Source organism: Eufriesea mexicana, unplaced genomic scaffold (genome assembly GCF_001483705.2).
Source record: "Eufriesea mexicana isolate 0111107269 unplaced genomic scaffold, ASM148370v2 scaffold812, whole genome shotgun sequence".
Classification (NCBI taxonomy): domain Eukaryota; kingdom Metazoa; phylum Arthropoda; class Insecta; order Hymenoptera; family Apidae; genus Eufriesea; species Eufriesea mexicana.
The window spans coordinates 1,361,298-1,382,910 of record NW_016909009.1 but is presented as its reverse complement, the minus strand read 5'-3'; the positions used below and the strand labels follow the sequence as shown (position 1 = coordinate 1,382,910).

General features: G+C 28.6%; 4 protein-coding genes across 8 annotated transcripts; 2 read left to right on the top strand and 2 right to left on the bottom strand.

Moving 5' to 3' along the window:
• Nucleotides 1-13: 13 nt before the first annotated feature.
• Nucleotides 14-6,370, top strand: LOC108547035 (ATP-dependent RNA helicase p62). Of its 3 annotated transcripts, none has more exons than XR_001890169.1 (8): nucleotides 14-93; nucleotides 239-329; nucleotides 731-772; nucleotides 1,481-2,473; nucleotides 2,713-2,891; nucleotides 2,976-3,035; nucleotides 3,864-4,282; nucleotides 5,127-5,208. XR_001890169.1 is itself a non-coding variant. In XM_017899378.1 (8 exons), coding segments are annotated over exons 2-8 (1,605 nt in total). In that variant the 5' UTR covers nucleotides 14-93; nucleotides 239-327; the 3' UTR covers nucleotides 5,538-6,370. The 3 variants fall into 3 exon arrangements, 2 of the variants coding, with proteins under 2 accessions (XP_017754867.1, XP_017754868.1); XM_017899378.1 differs by lacking the exon at nucleotides 3,864-4,282 and adding an exon at nucleotides 5,446-6,370 and having other exon boundaries at nucleotides 5,127-5,363; XM_017899379.1 differs by lacking the exons at nucleotides 731-772; nucleotides 3,864-4,282 and adding an exon at nucleotides 5,446-6,370 and having other exon boundaries at nucleotides 5,127-5,363.
• Nucleotides 6,371-11,226: 4,856 nt separating this feature from the next.
• Nucleotides 11,227-12,722, top strand: LOC108547014 (mitochondrial thiamine pyrophosphate carrier). The gene is made up of 4 exons (XM_017899342.1): nucleotides 11,227-11,346; nucleotides 11,429-11,581; nucleotides 11,986-12,188; nucleotides 12,257-12,722. Exons 1-4 carry the CDS (start codon nucleotides 11,227-11,229, stop codon nucleotides 12,720-12,722), a joined length of 942 nt encoding a protein of 313 aa, XP_017754831.1.
• A 234-nt stretch (nucleotides 12,723-12,956) lies between these two features.
• On the bottom strand, nucleotides 12,957-14,381 carry LOC108546982 (glyoxylate reductase/hydroxypyruvate reductase). Its single transcript, XM_017899297.1, has 4 exons — nucleotides 14,197-14,381; nucleotides 13,679-13,999; nucleotides 13,141-13,598; nucleotides 12,957-13,078 (listed from the first exon to the last, which is right to left on the bottom strand). Exons 1-4 carry the CDS (start codon nucleotides 14,379-14,381, stop codon nucleotides 12,957-12,959), a joined length of 1,086 nt encoding a protein of 361 aa, XP_017754786.1.
• A 490-nt stretch (nucleotides 14,382-14,871) lies between these two features.
• On the bottom strand, nucleotides 14,872-17,641 carry LOC108546998 (NAD-dependent methylenetetrahydrofolate dehydrogenase). 3 transcript variants are annotated; one of them, XM_017899319.1, is made up of 7 exons: nucleotides 17,555-17,641; nucleotides 16,959-17,166; nucleotides 16,793-16,881; nucleotides 16,154-16,227; nucleotides 15,825-16,009; nucleotides 15,360-15,728; nucleotides 14,872-15,270 (listed from the first exon to the last, which is right to left on the bottom strand). In XM_017899319.1, exons 3-7 carry the CDS (start codon nucleotides 16,793-16,795, stop codon nucleotides 14,885-14,887), a joined length of 1,017 nt encoding a protein of 338 aa, XP_017754808.1. In that variant the 5' UTR covers nucleotides 16,796-16,881; nucleotides 16,959-17,166; nucleotides 17,555-17,641; the 3' UTR covers nucleotides 14,872-14,884. The 3 variants fall into 3 exon arrangements, with proteins under 3 accessions (XP_017754808.1, XP_017754806.1, XP_017754807.1); XM_017899317.1 differs by lacking the exon at nucleotides 17,555-17,641 and adding an exon at nucleotides 17,281-17,532; XM_017899318.1 differs by lacking the exon at nucleotides 17,555-17,641 and adding an exon at nucleotides 17,351-17,532.
• Nucleotides 17,642-21,613: the final 3,972 nt, after the last annotated feature.

Genomic DNA, 21,613 nt, shown 5'->3' with positions numbered 1-21,613 from the left:
GCTTTTGCGCATCCCCACTTTTGAATACGTTTGTCCGATGTTGTCTCACATCCGGGTACATATTAAATCGTTCTTTCTGTTCCTGGATGTGGCGTAAGTAGGATGTTTGGTTTTTATTCGTCGGTTACATTTTTAAAATTTATAAATATTACATCATAATGAACAATTAATCGTTCTTTGTCGTAAATTTGTATATTTCATAGATAAAAAAAATTATAAAAATTAATTGTCATTTTAGGAATCTTCGCTTACTGAATCAATTAAGTACAAGTTATTACCTTCAATAGTAATTTCATTAGAAGCTGAAAGTCATTTATTACTTCAAATATGTAAGTAACATTTTTACTTTACATTGTAATAAGTTTAAATCTAATCTACTCAATCTAATTTAAGTTGTAACTATTTTTTCCCTTCTTTAACATGTCCATGATCAGCCATTACGCGATATCTGCAATGCGTCGTTAAATTTTATTTTTTATATCCTTATAAAAATTTATCAACATATAGCATTATATAATAGCTTTAGGTTTCTAAATAAGTATTTTTATTTATTTCGAAATATATATATATATATATGTATATACGTATATCTCTCTCTCTCAGAGAGAGAGAGAGAGAGAGAGAGAGAGAGAGAGAAAGAGAGAGAGAGAGAGAGAGAGAGAGAGAGTTCAACATAATCTTTAAATGATATTAATGATTAGTAAATACATAAAGGCACTATTCATTAAAGGTTACGACAGGTAGTAGGAGCAATTGGATCTCTCAGAATTAGGTTTGTATTTAAAGATATTTTCAATAATATTGTGAAATGAAAGATAACAATTTAATTAATATAAATATGTGGTTTTTTGTACTCAAAGGTTGCTTTGTTACAAAAAGACTTTTGTTTTAGAAATGACATTTTTTAAAGTTGATGACATAAGAAAGTCATGAATAAATAATTTATTAAATGATTTTGATATTTTTCATATATTCTTACGTTACTATGTATTTAATATTCATATATTGAGTACAAAGAATTAACCCAACTGTCACATATGTATCATATGATATTCTTAGGGGGTCACAATGGAATTTTTATTATAGCATATAATATACCATATTGTTTAATGTATATAACATTATTTGTTATTTCATATTACCTAGTTATCTATGTTGTTCAAAAGCTGTTGATATTTATTTTATTTTGATTATTCTAAATGATTACAGTAATGATCTTCATGGCTTTATGGAGAAAGGAATTTTTAGTTATAATTGATTAATGTGACAGTTGATATATTAATTGTACCTCTCATTTTGGCATGCCTCCATTTTGTTTACATGATTGGAGCATGAATGCTTGTGAGAGAAATATTAATTTGAGAACATGCCTTCGGAATCCACATATGTCTTATCTGGATCTGATTCTCTATGTTCTCGACACCCATATATAAAAATAAGTGTATAATAAAGTGATTTTTAATGTACACATTTTTTGTAGGACATACGGGGCTAGTTATCACAGTGGAAATTATAGAAGTACTAAAGAAAGAGGATCTACATATGGAAATGTTACCAGTAATAAAAATGGACGATATGATAATCGTAACAAAAATAATATGCATACTGCTCTTGGAACCTTGAAGAAACCAAATTGGAACTTCGAAAATTTAAAGCCTTTTAAGAAAGACTTCTATATACCACATCCAAATGTTCAAGCACGTCATCCACAGGAAGTAGACATATTTAGACAAGAAAATCAAATTACCCTCAAAGGAGAGAAAATTCCTAATCCTATACAACATTTTGAAGAAGGAAATTTCCCTGAGCATGTAATGCAATGTATCAGAAAGCAAGGGTTCAGTGAACCAACTGCTATTCAAGCTCAAGGATGGCCAATTGCTATGTCTGGGCACAATATGGTTGGAATAGCACAAACTGGATCTGGGAAAACTTTAGGATATATACTACCTGCTATAGTACACATTAGCAGTCAACAGCCTCTAAATCATGGTGATGGACCAATTGCTCTTATTTTAGCACCAACTAGAGAATTGGCACAGCAAATTCAGAAAGTTACTTACGGTTTTGGTTATGTGAGAAGCACTTGTATTTTTGGTGGTGCACCAAAAGGAAATCAAGCTCGTGATTTAGAACAAGGAGTTGAGATTTGCATTGCTACACCTGGACGATTAATTGACTTTTTGGAACGTGGTACAACTAATTTACGCAGATGCACATATTTGGTATTAGATGAAGCAGATAGAATGTTAGATATGGGTTTTGAACCACAGATCCGAAAAATTATTGAACAAATCAGGCCAGACAGACAAGTTTTAATGTGGTCTGCAACTTGGCCAAAAGAAGTTCGAAATCTTGCAGAGGAATATCTTGTAGACTATACACAATTGAACATTGGATCATTAACATTATCAGCTAATCACAATATTCTTCAAATTGTTGATGTTTGTGAGGAACATGAAAAACAAATAAAGTATGTATTATAATTTTAATATCTTATGCATTTTTAATATTTTGATTTAATAATAGTGTAAATTGTCCTATTCAAATAAAAAATTTATCTTATAATTTCTGATGAAGTTAATATATGATATTTAATATATGATTTTATGCAATAATTTTCCTCTAAGAAGAACTGATTTTTTATCAATAAATAAATATTTTAATTTTTAAGTTTTATGTATAATTTAACATTTTGTTCTTTTGCTTTAGATTGCAAAACCTCCTTCAAGAAATTAGTAATGTTAATCCAGATGGCGGAAAAACAATAATTTTTGTAGAAACGAAAAAAAAAGTGGAAAGTATCACTAAAATTATTCGTCGTTATGGTTGGCCAGCAGTATGTATACATGGTGATAAATCTCAATTGGAAAGAGATTTTGTCCTTACAGGTTTGTTACTACATGTGTTGAGAAATATTATTTTCATCATATATTTTGTTGCATAATTTATAATGTCACATTATTAAATTTTAGAATTTAGAAGGAATAAGGATGCAATTCTTGTAGCAACAGATGTTGCTGCCCGTGGATTGGGTAAGTAATACAATTATTTTAGTGCTGTTTATTTTGTTAAAACATACTAAATTTTGAAGAACTCATTGACCTTCAGTTAAGTTGGATTTGGGAAAACTATTTAATTAAAAAAAGAAAGGTTAGGATAAAGTGGCGATGTAGCACAGACTGGTTATATGAAGGTGATGCCTCACTGCTTTTAATAAAAAATAATTAATATTAAATATTTTATTATATTCATTAAGAAATTTAAAAATTAATAGATAATTTTTTAACAGCGTTGTTTTGTAGACTTTGGTAATTGTTAATTACTAATTAATTACTGAAATTGTAGAATAATATAATAAGATTAATACAGTATAACAAGTACACATTCTCAAACTTTACATAAGCTTAGTGTATCAAATAGATGGCATTAAGTAGCTTACAATTTTCATTCCTTTTTTTTTTCTTTTTTTTTTCTCTTTTTTTTATTATTATTTACATTTAAATATATCAATTTTTTGTGTAATTATGGCGTACAAAATTTTAATAATAGAATTTGCTTTATTTTACCAATGAAAAAAATACTGCATATTTCTTTTTAATTTTATATTATATAATTGTGTTACATACTTTAAGTAGTGTACACATTTTTTTCTTCATTCTAATTCTTTTGTCAGCTTTGTTAAGCGTTTATTAATGCAATCTATTTTGTCAAAAAAAAAGAAAGAAAAAAGGAACAGAATTAAATAATGCGCTTGTGTTAAAGAATTGAGAGTAAAAATTGGAATTTAGGAGAAGTGCGTTAGTAATAAATGTGGGCATCTTGTAATTTATGTTAATCAGTCTGGTTGTCCTTTGTTTCAGAGGCACATGGTGCACAAATTGTATTGAGTGTGCGATGAAAAACGATCGTTCAATAAAGAAAACATGGCTCACTCATTGTACATGCGCAATTCTGTTTTGCACATAATATTGTACTTAATGTGCCTCTGTGTTCAGCCTGTGTACCACGCAAGTAGTAGAGTGGTGCGCGGGTGGTACTGCTGTCGGCGCTGGTTGGTTGTGAGATAAGACCGTGGTTTACATTTTGGTACAACCATCACACTTCATAGCCAATGCTCAGCCCGTATCAGAGACAACAATCTATTGATTTTGCTACTATCGCTACTCGGTGGTGATGCTTAGGACACGACGTTGCGATGTGAAGTTGCATTTAAGAATAGCACACATCGTGGGGCGCTCTGTATGCAGTCATACGGAACGCAATGTTCAACAATAAAAGGGTTTGTATTTAATTACTATGCAGCTAACTTATATTCATATATATTCAAATATAAAACTGTAATTTTTTAAAGTATATCTTCAATATATTAATAATTCATAACAAAAAATTTAATATGAGGTATTGAATAATGCAATTTTTATAAAATATTCAATCTTTATTATTTAAGTAAAATACTGAATGATAAGTTACGATTTTATTGATTTTAAATTATTTAGAATAATTTTCTTTCTTATTAGTATAAAAGAACTTATATTAATGAGGTGTTGCAATGTTTTATAATGATAACTGTTTTATTTGACTATGTTCAATAAATGTACAACTGCTATTATGTTGCAAATGTTATACCTACTTTTGACTTGTATTATTAATTTATTCTCGTTTTATATACATTTATATTTCTGTATGAGATATGAATTAAAGAAGGTAATACAAATATTCGTTCATTTGTATTACCGAGTTAAATTTCAGAAATTAATTATTAATTATCCGCTCTTATAAAATTTATTAATTCGTGTTGTATGTTTAATATGACACATAATGTAATGTATGATTATAAGCTTAGCTGCATATTTTCACGAAAAGATATAGAAATAAAAACGATGACTTTTGTGCATTAATTTCTGTTATAATGTTTAACTTTTACTTTAACAAGTTTTACTTTAACCATACATATTTTTAACATAAATAATAGAATAAAATCTATAAGAGTTTCATTATTTATTTGGCATATTAAGCACATATTACAAAAACATCATATTTTTATTAAACATAACATTTTATATCATACTTAACAATTTTAATCTTTTATATTAGTACAAATTTCAATGAAACTATTCCTTTAGATGTCGACGACGTAAAGTACGTGATCAACTTCGATTATCCGACTTCATCTGAAGACTACATTCATAGAATTGGTAGAACGGGCCGTTCAAATAATTCAGGGACGAGTTATGCATTCTTTACACCACAAAATGGTCGACAGGCTAAAGGCTTGGTTAATGTACTTAAAGAAGCTAAACAAGTTGTTAATCCTAAGCTTTTGGAACTCGCAGATAAAAGTGGGAATGATATCGCACGAAGTAAGTGTTTGTAGAAACTATAAAACTAAATAATCCTTACTGTATAATAATTTTCTTTAATACTTGATATGTAAATTTTCAGATCGTTGGGGTTACGGAAATTATCGTAGAAGAGAAACTGTTTTCCCTAAAGTACATAAACGATTCGATAGCCTAAGTTATTTTGACTCATAGTTGGTGTACTTTGACTTCCGATCACAAACTCTCTGAACAAGCAACCTGTTGGAGATCTGAAACTCGTTACAATCTCTTCCTCTGTGATTAGAAAATGTTCTCCATCAAGGATGTATTACTTCATGTTAGTTCCGTGCTCGGTTAATCTTTTTTATTTTTATTTATAATCTTATTGTTGTAGTTAGCGATAGTATAAAATTCAGTAAATTACATGCAGAGAGTACCTTTGTTATGTCTCCGTTATGTATTAGATTTACAAATTAATTCGATGCTCTTTTTCATCTTCAAATTAGAAGTCTTGTTACAAAAAATTTGTATATATTTTATTCCGTCAAATAGTCTCTGTTACTTTTTATGAATATGGACATTTATTGAGCAACAAACGAATACCGTCGCAGGAAAGCGATAAGGATTTTAATTAAATAAATTCAGTAATACTTTTATGAATTTCTTCATACGTCTTGAATGCGAGTCTGTAAGGTGGTGTTGCAAGGGCAAAAGTAGGTGATAATCTGTTGGAGACGTCTGTATGAAGGAGAGAACTTTCCATTCCAAGACATGAATGGGTTTCTTTCGTTTATTAGGCTGCACGTGGTTGTTTATTATTATGCACTCAAATCACAGGTCTACTTCCAGTGCTGGTAAACGGTCTTTTCCCATAAAATTCGACACTTATTCGTATCAGTTGACTCTAATAATATTTGGAATTTACAGTTTCTTCAGATTTGAGCAATTCATAATATATGAGCCTGCTCATATATTACCAAATGCATATCAGTTATTTCTACGTGTGTATGTTTGATTGCGCGATTTACTTGGATAATTCTGTAATTTCTGTTTTTTAGGATTATCGTAGAGTTCTCAATTTCCTTTATTAGTAACGATTCTGTACAGAAAATCTTACACTAGATTTTCAATCAAATTCTTTTTGCATATGAATAGCACGATTTTCATTTAGGAGATACTTTAGTTCTTTATCTTTAAATTTTGTATGCATTTTAGGACGTTCTTAATTCAGAAGATCGAAATTACCTGTATGAAATCTTTGCTAGCACTTTTCGAACATTTTATGCATTACATCTTCTACTGAACTCACAAATTCTTTTCACAGTATTCTTTAATTGAAATATAAACATAATCAAATTTTTAGTTTTAGATTATGTCGCTAGCAGTATTCATTTAAATTGGTTTTCTTTCGAGTTAAAGTTAGTACTTCGAAAGTACAGAATAATGAAAAAACAGATTAAATTTAAAACAGAGTAACTACTTATTAAATGCAAATGCACCGAATTAATTTGTAGACTTATTAATTATATTTTATACTACATTTTTACTTTCATTTATTGAGGCACAGATAAAGTGAAAAATATGCGGTAGAAAATATGGTGTGAAAGTATTAAGTATGAAAAATACTTATACAAAATGATTGACAATCTCCTAAAATTAAGTTTGATTTAAAATGTTTTGCCTAGCTTATTAGGAAATTGATTGCTAAAATTAATTTAATTATGTATTAAGTTTTGTTTTAGTCAAGAAAATCTTTATTTATAATTCTTTAGGCATCTCAGAAGTTGGAGTTCAGTAAGATATAGATAATAAATATAATAAATATAATCAGTATATAAGATATTAACTTTGTTTATCAAAAAGTTTATTTTTTATTTTCAATTTATACATCTTGATTATGTCATATAGTTGTTGGGTGCTTCATATTTACAAGCAGTATACAGATGATTTAAAATATTATAGGGTTAAATGATGTTGTCCGTGTTATGATTGAGTTCGGAATAGCCACTGAAATATATGTAAGAATCGTGGATGAATATACAGTATGGAAAAAGAGAATATATAATGTAGAATTAACAATACTAAACATAATTGACATAATAATATGATTTTAATAAGCCATAAAGTTATTGAGTTGAGGGATTTAAAGAAATAAAACACACGCATATTAAAATTCATTATACTAAACTGATAACGTAAACAGCAATAAATTTAAAGTGTACTGTAACCTATGAATTTAGAACAAATTTATATAATTTAATCGAGATCTATTTTACGGGGCCATTCCGGACATTGACGCATCAATTGGTGCATATGCACCAACTTCCCGTAATTCGCGATTAACAGAAACCCAAGGTTCTAAGGTTAAATATTCATCAGGGATTAAATGAATGAAAGAATCCTGTCTGACAATCTGAGATGTGTTATATCTTTTCAGACTCATTTGCAGCATCATACTTTCTCTGTACAGTAAGCCCAAATGCTTGCATATTAATGCTCTTAATGTATCCCGCATGGGACTTAAGAAAGTGTCTGTGATATCTTATAAACATCAATGTTTACTTGGATAGCACGTGCTCCATTATTGATTCGTAATTGGGCATATACTCTCAAGACTCTTCAGTCTTTGTAATACTTGCTTAGGATGCTCCTAAATATTCATGGCCAGTTTTCTCAACGTTCCTTCTGACTGTATGCTGGGCTCGCATACCCTTGCAAATATCGCATCTTTAAGCAGCTCCTTTTTGATATAGATGTAAATGTATACAAGGTCTACATACGCTCTAACCTCTATTAATGGCCGCAAAATGATGGAGAAAGAGTTCTAACTACAGACTCAATTTTATTATACTCAATGACTGGTACATTTCTCTCTATCAGACTAATTATAGTTAATGTAATCTAATTTTGAAATTACATTTTTGATTATTGTGTCAGATTTGTCATGTTAGATGTGAGCTTGCCTGTTTTATTACCTAAATTAATAGCATAACGTGTAAAAAAATTGAATTGCAAGATGATATAACAACCAAATATTTGTATATGATATATGAATTTACATGAGTTTTAAATTATAGTTGTGCAAAGTATCGACAGATTCTGTCATTAATATAATTCTCAAGGTGCAAGTTAAAAATTGTCAGCACTAACTCAGTTCAGTTAGACAACCTTTATCTCAGAGAATCTGAAGAAAATATGAAGTGTAAGGTATCCATGTTATTAGCAAAAAGTCAATGTTTGTACTGAAATATTACAACGTAACTCACGTTCAAGAAGCATAATATGATCGATAAAAACTAATCTTGCGTTGGTACAAGATCGGACAACATCATTGATCCCAATCCAAAACATCTCTATAGAAGGGGGATGGATCTTAAATGTTCTTAAGGTACTCTCTCGGGCTGTGTCTCGATCTTGAGAGTTTTTCTCTGCAACCATATATGTTGCTACCACTTCACCAATGTAATCAGTATTCATTCCACTTCTTCAATGTGGCCAATTTCATATTTGGTCATATATTAATCTCTGTAAAACTAAATGGGAGAACATATTAAATAATAACTGTAAAATTACATTTTACTTACTTGCATATCTTATACTATGTGTTGATAATGTAGACTTAATTCACAAGAAATTTTTGCTAGATAACTTGAATTTGCAGTAAACTTGTAGTTTAATTATGTATGAAAACATAATTTAGAAGTTTTCATCGATTTAGTAAATCATTTGAATTACTACAGCACTTGAATATTCGTTTCAGTAATCTTCTATTTTATTCCATATATTTAAACAAGACAGGTGAAAAATGTCGCACATAATTGTATCATATTTGTAACAGCAAAAATAAAGTCTGTGTAAATTAAAGAAAAAATCTTCATACTATTTCTAGTAGTTTATATATAATATTTTATCCTAGAAACGTAAGTAATCCTATTTTCAAATATTTTAAAATTTCAATAAAATGTAATTTACAGTAATGTCCACTCTAGTGTCTGTAGTCAAGATTGAATCAGAACATTTATGTGGAGAGGTGGTTTCCTCAAACTCAGTTGAAGTTCATTCCAAAATCCCATTTTCAAGAATTACCAATTCTTGCTAAAGATGCTAAAGTGGCCAAAACATCGGATGATGATGCTGACATTACTATATTTTACTATTGTATTTACTGTCTCTTACTACTGTAGTTACTGAACACAAATAATTCTGCATATAGACTAAAAAGATTTACTCCCCTAAATCTGTTATCACAATTTTTCTAATAATTCCAATTTCACCATTGTAGTATACAAATTATAAGTAACTATCCAGTGATACATTTTATGTATTTGTATATATTTATTTATGTATTTATTCTTCATGCCTCAATAAAACATCATCAGTTTTACTTAAAATTCCTAATCTTCATCCTTATGATGATTGTAAATTGTAAATTTTAAATAAATTTTACTAATTTTTGTATTTTGTTACATAAATTTATTTTAGAATGATGTATTTTCATTATTGATCAAACAACTTATTGAAAATAGGTGTTTTACAAATTCAGTATATTACAAAATGCGGACGTCTGTGTGCAGACTTATCTTTTGTGCAAAAATTACAGACTGTGAGAATATTACACAATTTTTTCATAATGCAATTGAAAAACATATTTCACTATGCATTACTGGATTACTTTTTATTTACTCTGATTTTATAATTCATTTGATTGAAGCTTCAGAATATAATGTATTTCAATTTTGTTATGAAATATGTACTATTGGTTCAGAGATAATGATAGATATTAAATGTTTGTACATACAAAATGATGCAAAAAAAAGATTTTTTGATAAATGGTATTGTAAAAGAATGAATGATCATTCTATAAAGAATGAAAAATTTAAAAAACTTGAAGATAATTTTGAAACTGCTTCTGCTATATATGAAGTAACAATTTTGAACTTGTGTAAATTGTATATTGAATTATGGAATACACGACAAATAAAAAATTATGTGAGTACCATGTTATAATAATTATCTTCCTTCTTATATTAAATAAATAAATATCGATATATTACATGTTCCAATTATATGAGAATATACATATATAAAAGAAGTTAAAAAAATATTTCAAAATTATTATAACAACTTAAATCATAAATATAATAAAAAATGTTTTTCGTAGGAAAATTTTATTGAATACTTGGACGTAATATCTGTAAAGGGCCATCTGAATATTCCATCTAGAAGAGAAATCGAATTTATATTTCAAAGTTCCTGGGGATACAACTTAACAACATTAACAGAGAATTACTGTAATTTGAATTATACTTGTAATTTTGACGATCATTTGTCAGTTTCCGAAATGATACAAGAAATTAATTATAATTATAACAAATAATTTTATAAATTGTTAGTTATTTATATAAAAATAATATATAGAATTGTAAAAATAAGTTTATTTTAGTGAATTCGCAAAAAAATAGCCAAAGCATATTATTTTTTCAAGCACCTGCAATCTATATTTCTTGAAAAAATTAAGAAAGCATAAATAGATTTAAGGCAACGTAATTAAAACAAAATTCTATTATTGTCAATTATATTCTTACAAAATTCACAATTAGATTTATTTTACAGCATTCTCTGATATTTTATATTAACAATTAATCCAGTGCTAACAATTTAACCTAGATGTCATCACTTTTTATCTATACAATGCTGTATATTTTACATTTTATAATGAAACAAATTTAGCTTCTATATAATAAAGGAAATTATTTTTTTTCTAAATTAATATTACACATATTTTTTAAACTTTGGTATTCATAACAATTTGATATTGATATTTTATTGTTTGCCAAAAGTCATATATAACTTTTTTATTCGTTGTAGTACATTAAATTCAAAGTTTGTAGAGTAGAAGACAATGGATAATTTATTAAAAAACGATAATTATAATTTAGACCATGCTGTAGCTGGAGCTACTAGTGGCTTTGTAACAAGATTCCTTTGTCAACCTTTCGATGTTGTGAAAATTAGATTTCAGGTAAAAGAATGCATCTCAAATAAAATATAACAATATTTCTAATATTATATATAGACAATAAAAATATTCGTTATTACTGTAGTTACAAGTAGAACCTATTGCTAACCATCACGTTAGTAAATATCGTTCTTTACTACAAGCATTTTATATAATATTTAAGGAAGAAGGTATCTTTGCGTTTTGGAAGGGACATGTTCCTGCTCAATTACTGTCAATAGTATATGGAACAAGTCAGGTAAATATATATTTTACGTGATTTTTATATATAGTTTTTTTATTTCTATCATATAATATTTTTAGCTACAATAAATGTTCAAGAAAAAAGAATTGGATTTGAAACACTAAGAACAGAAGTCTTAGATTGTGATATTATCTGAGATTTGTAAATTATGAATTAGATTCTGTTGTTATCAATAAAATGCATTTAAATATCATTATTTGTAAGCATTAATCATAACATTGCAAGCAAAAATCACAGAAACATTTATCAAAGATAACATTATTTGTTTAAAAGGAATAATAGGTTTATAAATTTTATATAGTGTTATTTGTAACTAATTGTCTTTGTCTTCTCATTTAAGATTATAAATGTTTTAATTTATATGTAAAAATATGTAACTAAGTATTAAAATTTTACAGTTTTATTCATATAATATACTTATGAATGGATCTTATAATTTTTCATTACTAAATGAATGGAAATATACAACAAAATTTATAGCTGGTGCAGGTGCTGGTTTTATAGCCATAATTGTGTCATTTCCATTTGATACTATAAGAACTAGATTAGTGGCACAATCAAGCAATCATCAAATCTACAAGGGAATTTTTCATTCATGCAGGCAAGTTTAAAGTTATTAAAAATATTTTACTATTAAATCAAACTTCGTTTCATAAAATATGTTTTCAGGTGTATTATACAATATGAATCTCCAAAGACTTTTTTTCATGGATTATTACCAACTTTGTTGCAAGTTGCACCACATACAGGTCTGCAATTTGCATTTTATGCATTTTTCACTGATACATATAAGAACTATTACAATAAAACTGATACTAGTATTAACAATTCTATAATATCTGGTAGTGTAGCTGGTCTATTAGCTAAAACTGTAGTATATCCCTTTGATCTCAGTAGAAAAAGATTACAAGTACAAGGATTCAAAAATGGTAGAAATGGGTTTGGTACTTTTTTTGAATGTAAAGGATTTGTGGATTGTTTAAAATTAGTTATAAAAAACGAAGGCTTAACAGGTCTATTTAAAGGTTTGACCCCAAGTCAATTAAAAGCTGTTATGACAACAGCATTACATTTTACAATATATGAGCAAAGTTTAGTAGCATTAAGAAAATTAAGGTTACATATTTCAGAATAGTAAAGTTATTATAGTGCTAGTTAATAATAAAATGCAATATATTTATAGGCTTGCCATATGTACAAACTTATATAAATAAAAAGAAAATACAAGTAAATATGATTTTTAGCAACTAATTATATTTGTATAAAGGATTAATTTATAAAGCTAAATAACAGTATAAGTTTGAAATTGGTTTATCTTTCTTTACATATTTATATTATTTATTTTAGTAATTTGAGTATAACATGTAACTTAATTTTCAGCAGGCATTACTGGTGGATTTGCTGTTAAAACTGCTAAAATGTTTTCAGCTGTAATTACTGACATTTTCTCTCGTGTCTCTATAGCAGCACTACCAATATGAGGTAATATAACTGAAATATACAGAAAGCATTCATTTTATCGTAGATTTATAAGTGACTTTTATTAGACTTACCACAATTGTCTAATTTTAGTAGCTCACTATCTAATGGGATAGGCTCGGGTGTCATAACATCTAAGCCAGCACCTCTGATTATTCCTTCTTTCAGAGCTTCTATTAATGCAAATTGATCAACAACTTCTCCTCTACTAACATTGATAAATATAGCAGATTTTTTCATCTTTTTAAATGTATTTTGGTTAAACATTTGTCTTGTTTCTGGAGTTAAAGCTGTTGTAACAATTACAAAATCACTTTTTTGTAACAATGTATCAAGTTCAACTTTTTCTCCATCAAATTTAGATGCTTCTTGTTTAATGTTTCTACTTGTATACAATATTTTAGCAATGTTAAAGCCTTTAAGACATTTTGCTACTTGTGTACCAATACGACCTAATCCTACTATTCCAACTGTTGATCCAGATAGTCCAGATCCACACATCCAACTAGGTGACCATGCTTTCCATTCACCCCTGTATGAATTATATTTAAAATAAAATATATATTTAATTATCTAATTTAGTACCTAACAAGGATATATTTTGTTTTATACTTATAAATTGCCCTGTTTGCTTCTATCAGTTTTCTAGATGTAGCTAATAATAATGCTACAGTTAATTCAGCTGTGGCATCTGTTAGAATGCCTGGAGTATATCCAACTTTAATATTTCTCTTTTTTAAAGCTTGCAAGTCTAAGTGATCGACACCAACTGACATAGAAGCCACAACTTTTAATTTTGATCCTGCAGCATTTAAAATTTCTTCATCTATTTTATCTGTTAATAAACAATAAATCCCATTTACATATTTTACTTTTGATAATAATACAGCTCTAGGGATTGGTTCAGGCTTTTCCCATAGAATGACATCACATCTAAAATACAATATAGAAAAAGCAAAAATATTGATAAACAATTTTTTCAGAACAATTTCGTAGCAGTTAAAAATAAATTTATAATATTTATACTTTACTTTACTTGATGATATGAAAATTTATATCATGCATTCCATGAAATTACAAAAAATTATAGATATTTTAACCTCTTTTTAAATATTAAGGAAAGTACTTACTGTTCTTTAAGTAAATTTAATCCCGTAGTTGGAATATCTGGACGAGTAATTAGAACTTTCGGTCGGTTCATTGTTATTTCCGTGGTTGAAAATAATTTCCGATTGTTACGTATTGAAAGTTTGGAAACAAGTAAAAGTGACCTTTGATTTAGTATTTTATAACAAGTGAGATTAAATAGGAACATCTTTTTTTAATACAGTATATACTTCCAGTCTTTTACTTCCATATATATTCGACAATATAAAATGAAAAAAATATATAACCTTACTTATTGTTTAAGTATTTTTATTTTTCATATATGGTATAACATTTTAAGTACATAAAGAAATATGTACAATATCATTATTATACTTATAATTTCAACATTTTTTATTGATTTGAGAGTAAGAAATAAATTTTTCTTTGTATAGAATTAATATGGCTAATATATTATTTTATTAATACATATAATTTTTAATTTATTTATGTTTATAATTTATATTTAAAATAAAAATATGCATAAGTATTCGTTTGATAACTTCAAGTACTTATGTCTACAATTTATATCATTTTATAATGTAATGAATAAACATAATAAAAAATTATAAATATTTGTATTATTTTCATTTTATTTTTAATAATTTAAAGAAAGATATTTTATTTATAATATTTTATATAATTATCAATATTGTGTTGTAAACTATTTTATTAATGCTTAGGAACTTTCATGTTATTAAGTTTAAATAATTTTGAATTTTGATAATTCCTTTTAGCTGCTAAAATAGTATTTTTCATTAACATTGTTACAGTCATAGGACCTACTCCTCCTGGTACTGGAGTTATATATCCAGCAATTGTTTTTATACTTTCAAAGTCCACATCTCCTACTAATTTGTATTTATTGCCCATTTTTATTCTTGTAATTCCTACATCAATTACACATGCTCCTGGTTTTATCATTTCCTTTGTGATTAAGCCAGGAATACCAGCTGCAACAACTATTAAATCTGCCAATTTAGTTAATTTCTCTAACTCAGTGTGAGGGGTATGACGATGACATATAGTTGTTGTCATATCTAATGCACCTGTTTTATCTACAAATTAATTTGATATTAAGATTTTACAGGTTTTACAACCTTACATTTTATACTTGTGTAGGCATCACACTTATTACATTATATACCTTTGCTATCAGCATGTAAAAGTAATGCAATAGGTAAACCAACATGTTTAGATCTTCCTACTACCACTGCATTTTTCCCAAAAGTTTCAATATTGTTTCTAATTATTAATTCTTTTACAGCCAAAGCAGTTGCAGGAATTATTCCATTGCTATTTAATGCTAAACCACCTAAGTTCTCTAAATGGAAACCATCAACATCTTTACACGGTGTAATCGCCTGACATATTTCTTGTTCATTCATGTTTTTTGTTAATGGCAATTGTACAAGAATTCCATCCACAGTTTCATCTTTATTCAAACAATCAATTTCTTTCATTAGGTCTTGTTGTAAACTATTCTCTTCTAAGTGAATAGTATAATTTTCAATTCCTAAATCATCAATGCAATAAATATATCATATATAGATATATTATTATTAAAATATAATCATTCTATATAGTTATACTAATTTTATTAGTATCTTACCAATAAAATTTGCAGCTTTCATTTTTTTTTCAACATATATTTTACTAGCTGGATCATTGCCAACTTTTAGAGCTACTAGTTTAGGTCTCTTTTTATTATCATTTACCCAATCATGAACAGTTGTTTTTAGTTCATTTTGAATTTCATCAGCTATTTGTTTACCATTTATTATGATAGCCTTTTGCCTGAAAGGGATATATACTGTATCTTTCATATAAAATAAAGTAAAAAATTAGATTAAAAATATTACAAAAATAATTATATTGTCATTTTTAATGTTATCTCAATCATAATTTTTAAAATTTTAGAAATCTAAATATGTTACTTACAAAATCGTTGAAGTATGAAATTGTCTAGAAGAGCCATGTAAAGTAATTAGGACATTTTTCCAGAGGAACATGTTCTAAAATAAAAAATTATTCACATATTTGACTATTTCATAGTAAAATAGTTCTATTATTTATATATACAACAATTTTTCAAAGAATTGTGAGAATGTTAAAATGCTTACTAAAAAATTATGCGATATGTTTGTTTTTATAATTGTAATTTATAAATTGTAATTTGAAATTTTTACACTATAGTTTTTGTAAATGATGTGCTAATACAACAGTATAGTGTAAAAGCTGTTAGTGAATGTACACTAAATGATTTGCAAACAATTACTGGTGAAAATCGCGTGCAACATCGTGGTGAAAGGCCAATGCCTTTTCTCAAACAAGTTTTGTGAGAGTTGTTTTATTTGTACATGTTTCATTTCATAAATTTATTTCGTAAGTTTATTTATCTTAATATTAAGAGAAGAAGTAATGTTACTATAAATGAGATACAAAGGTATGTACTTATAGCATAGTTATTTTTAAAAGATAGTGACAAAATCTAGGGTAGTGACATGATAAGCAAAGTATAAAATAAACTTATTACCCGATAAAATGTTTCACGTTTGCAAAATTTTAAAATCTACTTACCATTTCAATATAATTCCCAACATTATCGATTATCGCTGTTTACATACGCACTGTTAGTAAACCGTTATTCACGCGCGTGTATGTGTGCGCTAAATTGTAAGTATAGTTCACTGGTAAATGTTTATATCTGTTATTTAAGAATATAAATATTTTACTGTATACATACGTCCATATGATGACATATACATTGCCACAGACGTACATGTATATACGGAATCCAATGTAATAATTTTAAAAGTACAATATTTCGTTAATATTCCGGTAACTAGAATCGACCCCCTATATCGTACAAGGTAGAATTCAAAATGACGTTCCTAACAATGTATTTTAATGCGATTGAAATCAGTGATGATGGAGTTTCTCGACAAGTTAACCTATAAATAAAAGTATCATAGAAAACGTCTGTAAGATTTCATCATGTAGTGATTTAAGATTCAATGTGTTGAAAATGCGTGAACAAATGACGCGTGAAAAGCTAAAAACAATACTTCGCTTAACACCGTTCACGTTTTTTTTGTCCGAAGTACTATTTTAAGAAATACTTCTGTATGTAATCACCGTTCTTCTTGTGTTAGAGGACACAACAATCAGCCTCATATTTCTAGGTCGGTAAGGCAGTCAAAATTAGGCCACGAAAGTCTTTACATACAGATGATATGACAGGTACGTTGCTTTCAGTGTGATGATGTAATTCTACTTCTAGATAGCGAAATTATGTTCTCTTGGTAGATTTCGTACATCTGTAATCATTTTTATATTTACATGTTCGCTCAAATTATGTACGTATTACTTATAACGGTCTAGGACATCTGAAGATGGCATTTTTTAAACATTATAATTCATGTGTCGTTGTTGATAATACACAGTGTGTTTATATATTGTATAATTCACAATTAATATTTTTATAATATAGCAACGAAGTATACGTATCTATATAAATATCTAAAAGTTATCGCAAAACAAGAATATAGTAAGTGTTTTAATAAATATTTTTGTAGGATATTTTTAGAGTTTGAAACATAAAGTGTACCTTTATGGAACAATGCGCCAAGTTTAGAAAACCCTGACAGGTCTTCTAGTAGTCAGGTCTGTATAGTTTATTGCTTGGTATTCAATTGTTTATATTTGTCAGTGTTCTTTATTAGCTCGGGTCACCGGACACGAGGCGTTTACAGACATTATGTAAAAAAATGTACGCCTGTTAGGTAAATAAATATTATATGTATTCCGGAACGGTCAACTCTTTGTTCTTCGTCGTTTGTCTTTTACTCGCCACTCCACTCTAGACCTCATAAATTATTTATTCTCAGTGAAAACTGAGCGTTCCCATCTCTAAGATGATTACTTTAATTAATGTCGATCGTTATCGGCGACGTTGAAAGCTAGAAGGGTAGGAGTCACAGAATAGGAGTCACGTCAACGAGATGCTTTTAAATTCTAATAAGACAACGCTACAATAGTAATTCTCTTCCCTTTTTGCAGAAATCCTTCGGGACATGGTGTTGCCTGCCTGTTTCTACAGGGTAAACGCATCGATTTCGACGTCGGTATTCAAATACATCAAATACTTTCTTACTTTTATTAATTTTCCTCTCTTATATGTATTTTCATTTTTACATCACATTGTCGAGAACTATTTTATTTGTTGTTGACAAACCACAAAGAAGTTATTTCTGATCTCCTTCTGTTGCTTTTAGTTAACATCATTTAAAAATCTTCATATATCTCTGTTATAAGAACTTTCCGTTTTAATAAAGGAATTTGTTCTACGATGTCGAATTATGTTCAGAATTTTATTCCTCACCAATTTGCAGGTCCAATTAATGTGACGATCTATTTATAATTTTAGGTCACGTGGTATGAAATGCACGATAGATAATATTGCGATCAGGTTGACAAAAGTTGACAGCAGTTTCTCAGTGGAGGATTTTTGTTCGGTGTGTAAATATCAAAAATGCAGTAAACAGAAAAGATTTTGATTCCACGTCAAAGCGGCTAACTAATAATTTAACCAACTTCAAATGTATTAAACTCTTCTCCGAGAAGTTTAATTTCGTTTCATTTAATTTTCAAACAGGCGTGTTTGCGACGCCGAAACAACCATAAACTGATGCTTTAAGAATTTTGTTTTTATATAATATATGATGGCTAGAAATAAATTGACAAGTATTACCATTCTAAACGAGATAGCAAATATATGTGTCTGCATTTACTTTATTGGAAAATACACACCGCTTTTTTGAAGTTAACAGTCATTTGTGTACAGTAGATTCAAACTACATAACAAAATTATACGTTGTTATAAATTCCAAAAGCACGATATAGATAATATCCAGATAAACAATTATTCTTCATCAATGGACTTTGTAAAATAGCCTGTAAATTCACGTTAATTCAGTAATCACAGACGCAAATTCAAAATTTTACAGAAGCCTTGTAATCTAATAAAGAATTTATAAATTGATAAAATTAGTAAAAAAACATGAAATTTGGCATATTTTACGATGTGTAAAGGCTACGGAGAATACGGAATCTCTTGAAATATTATTTTTGGCACCTATTCCTAATATATAACTTTTCAACAACTGTTCTCACATTTATTTATAAAATGAAAGAAATTGGCCCATTAGATGGAAAGCATTCAGACTTAACATGATAGATTGAAACTTTCCAAGCCATACTTGAAATCGATGAGACACAGGAAAGAATATCTAAATGCGCCACACGACCTATCACCCACCCTCACTTACGGCACTATTTTTCGAAAAATAACATAGAAATTTGAAAAAAAAAATAGTTCATTAGATAGAAAACTTTTCACTCTAATAGGATGGACAGTAATTTCTCAAGCCACGATGGAAATCTAGCAAAGCCAAGCCCGGAAAGCTAATTGCGCAGTACGATTCGAAACACGCTCGCACCTCCGGCACTATTTTTCGAAAAATAACACTCGAATTTGAAAAGAAATTAGTACACTAGATAGAAAACTTTTCACTCTAACCGGGTGGATTGCAATTTTTCAAGCCACGATCGAAATCTACGATAGACACGCCCGAACAGCGGAACCCGTCGGAAGACCTGTCACCCACATACACTTCCGGCCCTATTTTTCGAAAAATAACACTCGAATTTGAAAAAAAATGAGTACACTAGATAGAAAACTTTTCACTTTAACAGGATGGATTGCAATTTTTCAAGCCGCGATCGAAATCTACAATAGACACGCCCGAATAGCGAAATAGTCGCTATCTAACAGCGGATGTTCAGAAATTACCAGACAGTCATTTGCGACTGCTATGCTCTTACGAGTGATTGCTTTTCGCTTTGGGAATTAGTTGCTTTGTGGAACATATATTTTACCACTCGAATCAAAGATGATTCTTATATAATTCAACGATCACTTAAATTTATTTAAATTGCTCACCTCGGGAATAGCTTATATAGATTTACAAGAGGGAATTACTTCTAGTTAACGATTATGTTATTTGTACCTTGCTTGGCCGAATATGTTACTTCTTTTTGATTGATAGAGTAAAAATTTATGGTCATATAAATAATACATGCGAAAATGGAATGCGTAAATTTTGCGGATACATAGTTTATAATTTATTCTCGTTTCTTTATATTCGAAAAGTAGAATCAATTACTGAATCTTCCTTATTAATTATCTTTCGCTTCCTAAGAAATATTTCTAATGCCATTGACTTTGAATTAAGATATCGATAAGTGTAATGTTCGAAACAGATTGATATTAAAGAGCAGAGAATTTCTACATATCCGACAATTGAGAAATTATCGACGGTGGGTACATGGTGCTTAAAGTACAGAGGTAGTATAGAAACTTATTAATATTGGTTGTATTTAAAAAAATATATAGTATAAATAGATAATCGCGAGAAGCATTGAAAATATTCAATAAATCGCATTCAAGTACTACCGACATACACGAGATATAAAGTAGACTCGATATCGTCATTTCTTTAATTTGTTATAATAATTCATTCTTTAATTTGTCATTTTCGTAACAGAAATATATTTGTATTTGATTCATTGACATTAATAAACATAAGAGACATTGTTTCATATTCTACATTGATACTTTAGCGTATGGCTATTTCAAGGATGAAATATCTTTCCGCGCCTACAACGCATAGCTTGGCCAACCGTCGCCACCTTCTAGTCGATGCCACAACGAACGTATCGGTAACACATGGCGGAATACTTTCGCGCGTAAAAGAGAAACTTTCTATGTCTCGAGAAAACGTTTCGTGAAATAGTGATATCGTTGACTAAAGTTTTAATTGCTACAACTAAGGAAACATATTTAAACAGCATAACGCGACGTGTCGGGTATTAGTTCGCGACATTACAGTTGTAGGTTACGTTTGCAACATTATTGTAATATTTACGACTATGCACAGCAACAGTTTAATAAATTGTGAGAAGTTTACGAAGTTCACGATTACTAATTGTAAACATTTCTTTGGTGGTAATATACTACGTGTAGAAAAAAGTGATGTGACATAGTGCCAATTGTATAACGAGACATGTGCGACATGAAGTGGTGTGAGTGCAGATCGTGTAATGCTACTGCATAGTCTCCAATCGTCGACTGTAGTAGATTCTAGGTTTCAATTGTCCAATAATATATTTAAAAATTTTTACTCTGAATAGGCAGCTTGTTAACAGTTTTTCCAAATTTTCTTCAATCTTGACGTTCAATTGTAAAGTAGCTACGTATTATCGCATATACATTCTAAACTTCGATTGTGGATTAGGATATTTCATTACTCCTGCATAGAATAGATTGTTTTCCAACCA

What these genes read in the sequence shown, in the direction of transcription:
- LOC108547035 (XM_017899378.1), top strand. An exon ending in ATTGGATCTCTCAGAATTAG is followed by an intron (nt 773 to 1,480) that starts GTTTGTATTTAA and finishes CATTTTTTGTAG; the next exon opens with GACATACGGGGCTAGTTATC. An exon ending in TGTTGCTGCCCGTGGATTGG is followed by an intron (nt 3,036 to 5,126) that starts GTAAGTAATACA and finishes CTATTCCTTTAG; the next exon opens with ATGTCGACGACGTAAAGTAC.
- LOC108547014 (XM_017899342.1), top strand. Translation starts at nt 11,227, where the DNA reads ATGGATAATTTATTAAAAAACGATAATTATAATTTAGACCATGCTGTA. An exon ending in TTGTGAAAATTAGATTTCAG is followed by an intron (nt 11,347 to 11,428) that starts GTAAAAGAATGC and finishes TTATTACTGTAG; the next exon opens with TTACAAGTAGAACCTATTGC. An exon ending in GGAATTTTTCATTCATGCAG is followed by an intron (nt 12,189 to 12,256) that starts GCAAGTTTAAAG and finishes ATATGTTTTCAG; the next exon opens with GTGTATTATACAATATGAAT.
- LOC108546982 (XM_017899297.1), bottom strand. Translation starts at nt 14,381, where the DNA reads ATGTTCCTATTTAATCTCACTTGTTATAAAATACTAAATCAAAGGTCA. An exon ending in TTAAATTTACTTAAAGAACA is followed by an intron (nt 14,000 to 14,196) that starts GTAAGTACTTTC and finishes ATTGTATTTTAG; the next exon opens with ATGTGATGTCATTCTATGGG. An exon ending in GCAAACAGGGCAATTTATAA is followed by an intron (nt 13,599 to 13,678) that starts GTATAAAACAAA and finishes TAATTCATACAG; the next exon opens with GGGTGAATGGAAAGCATGGT.
- LOC108546998 (XM_017899319.1), bottom strand. An exon ending in GAAAGCTGCAAATTTTATTG is followed by an intron (nt 15,729 to 15,824) that starts GTAAGATACTAA and finishes TTGATGATTTAG; the next exon opens with GAATTGAAAATTATACTATT. An exon ending in TTTACATGCTGATAGCAAAG is followed by an intron (nt 15,271 to 15,359) that starts GTATATAATGTA and finishes ATTAATTTGTAG; the next exon opens with ATAAAACAGGTGCATTAGAT.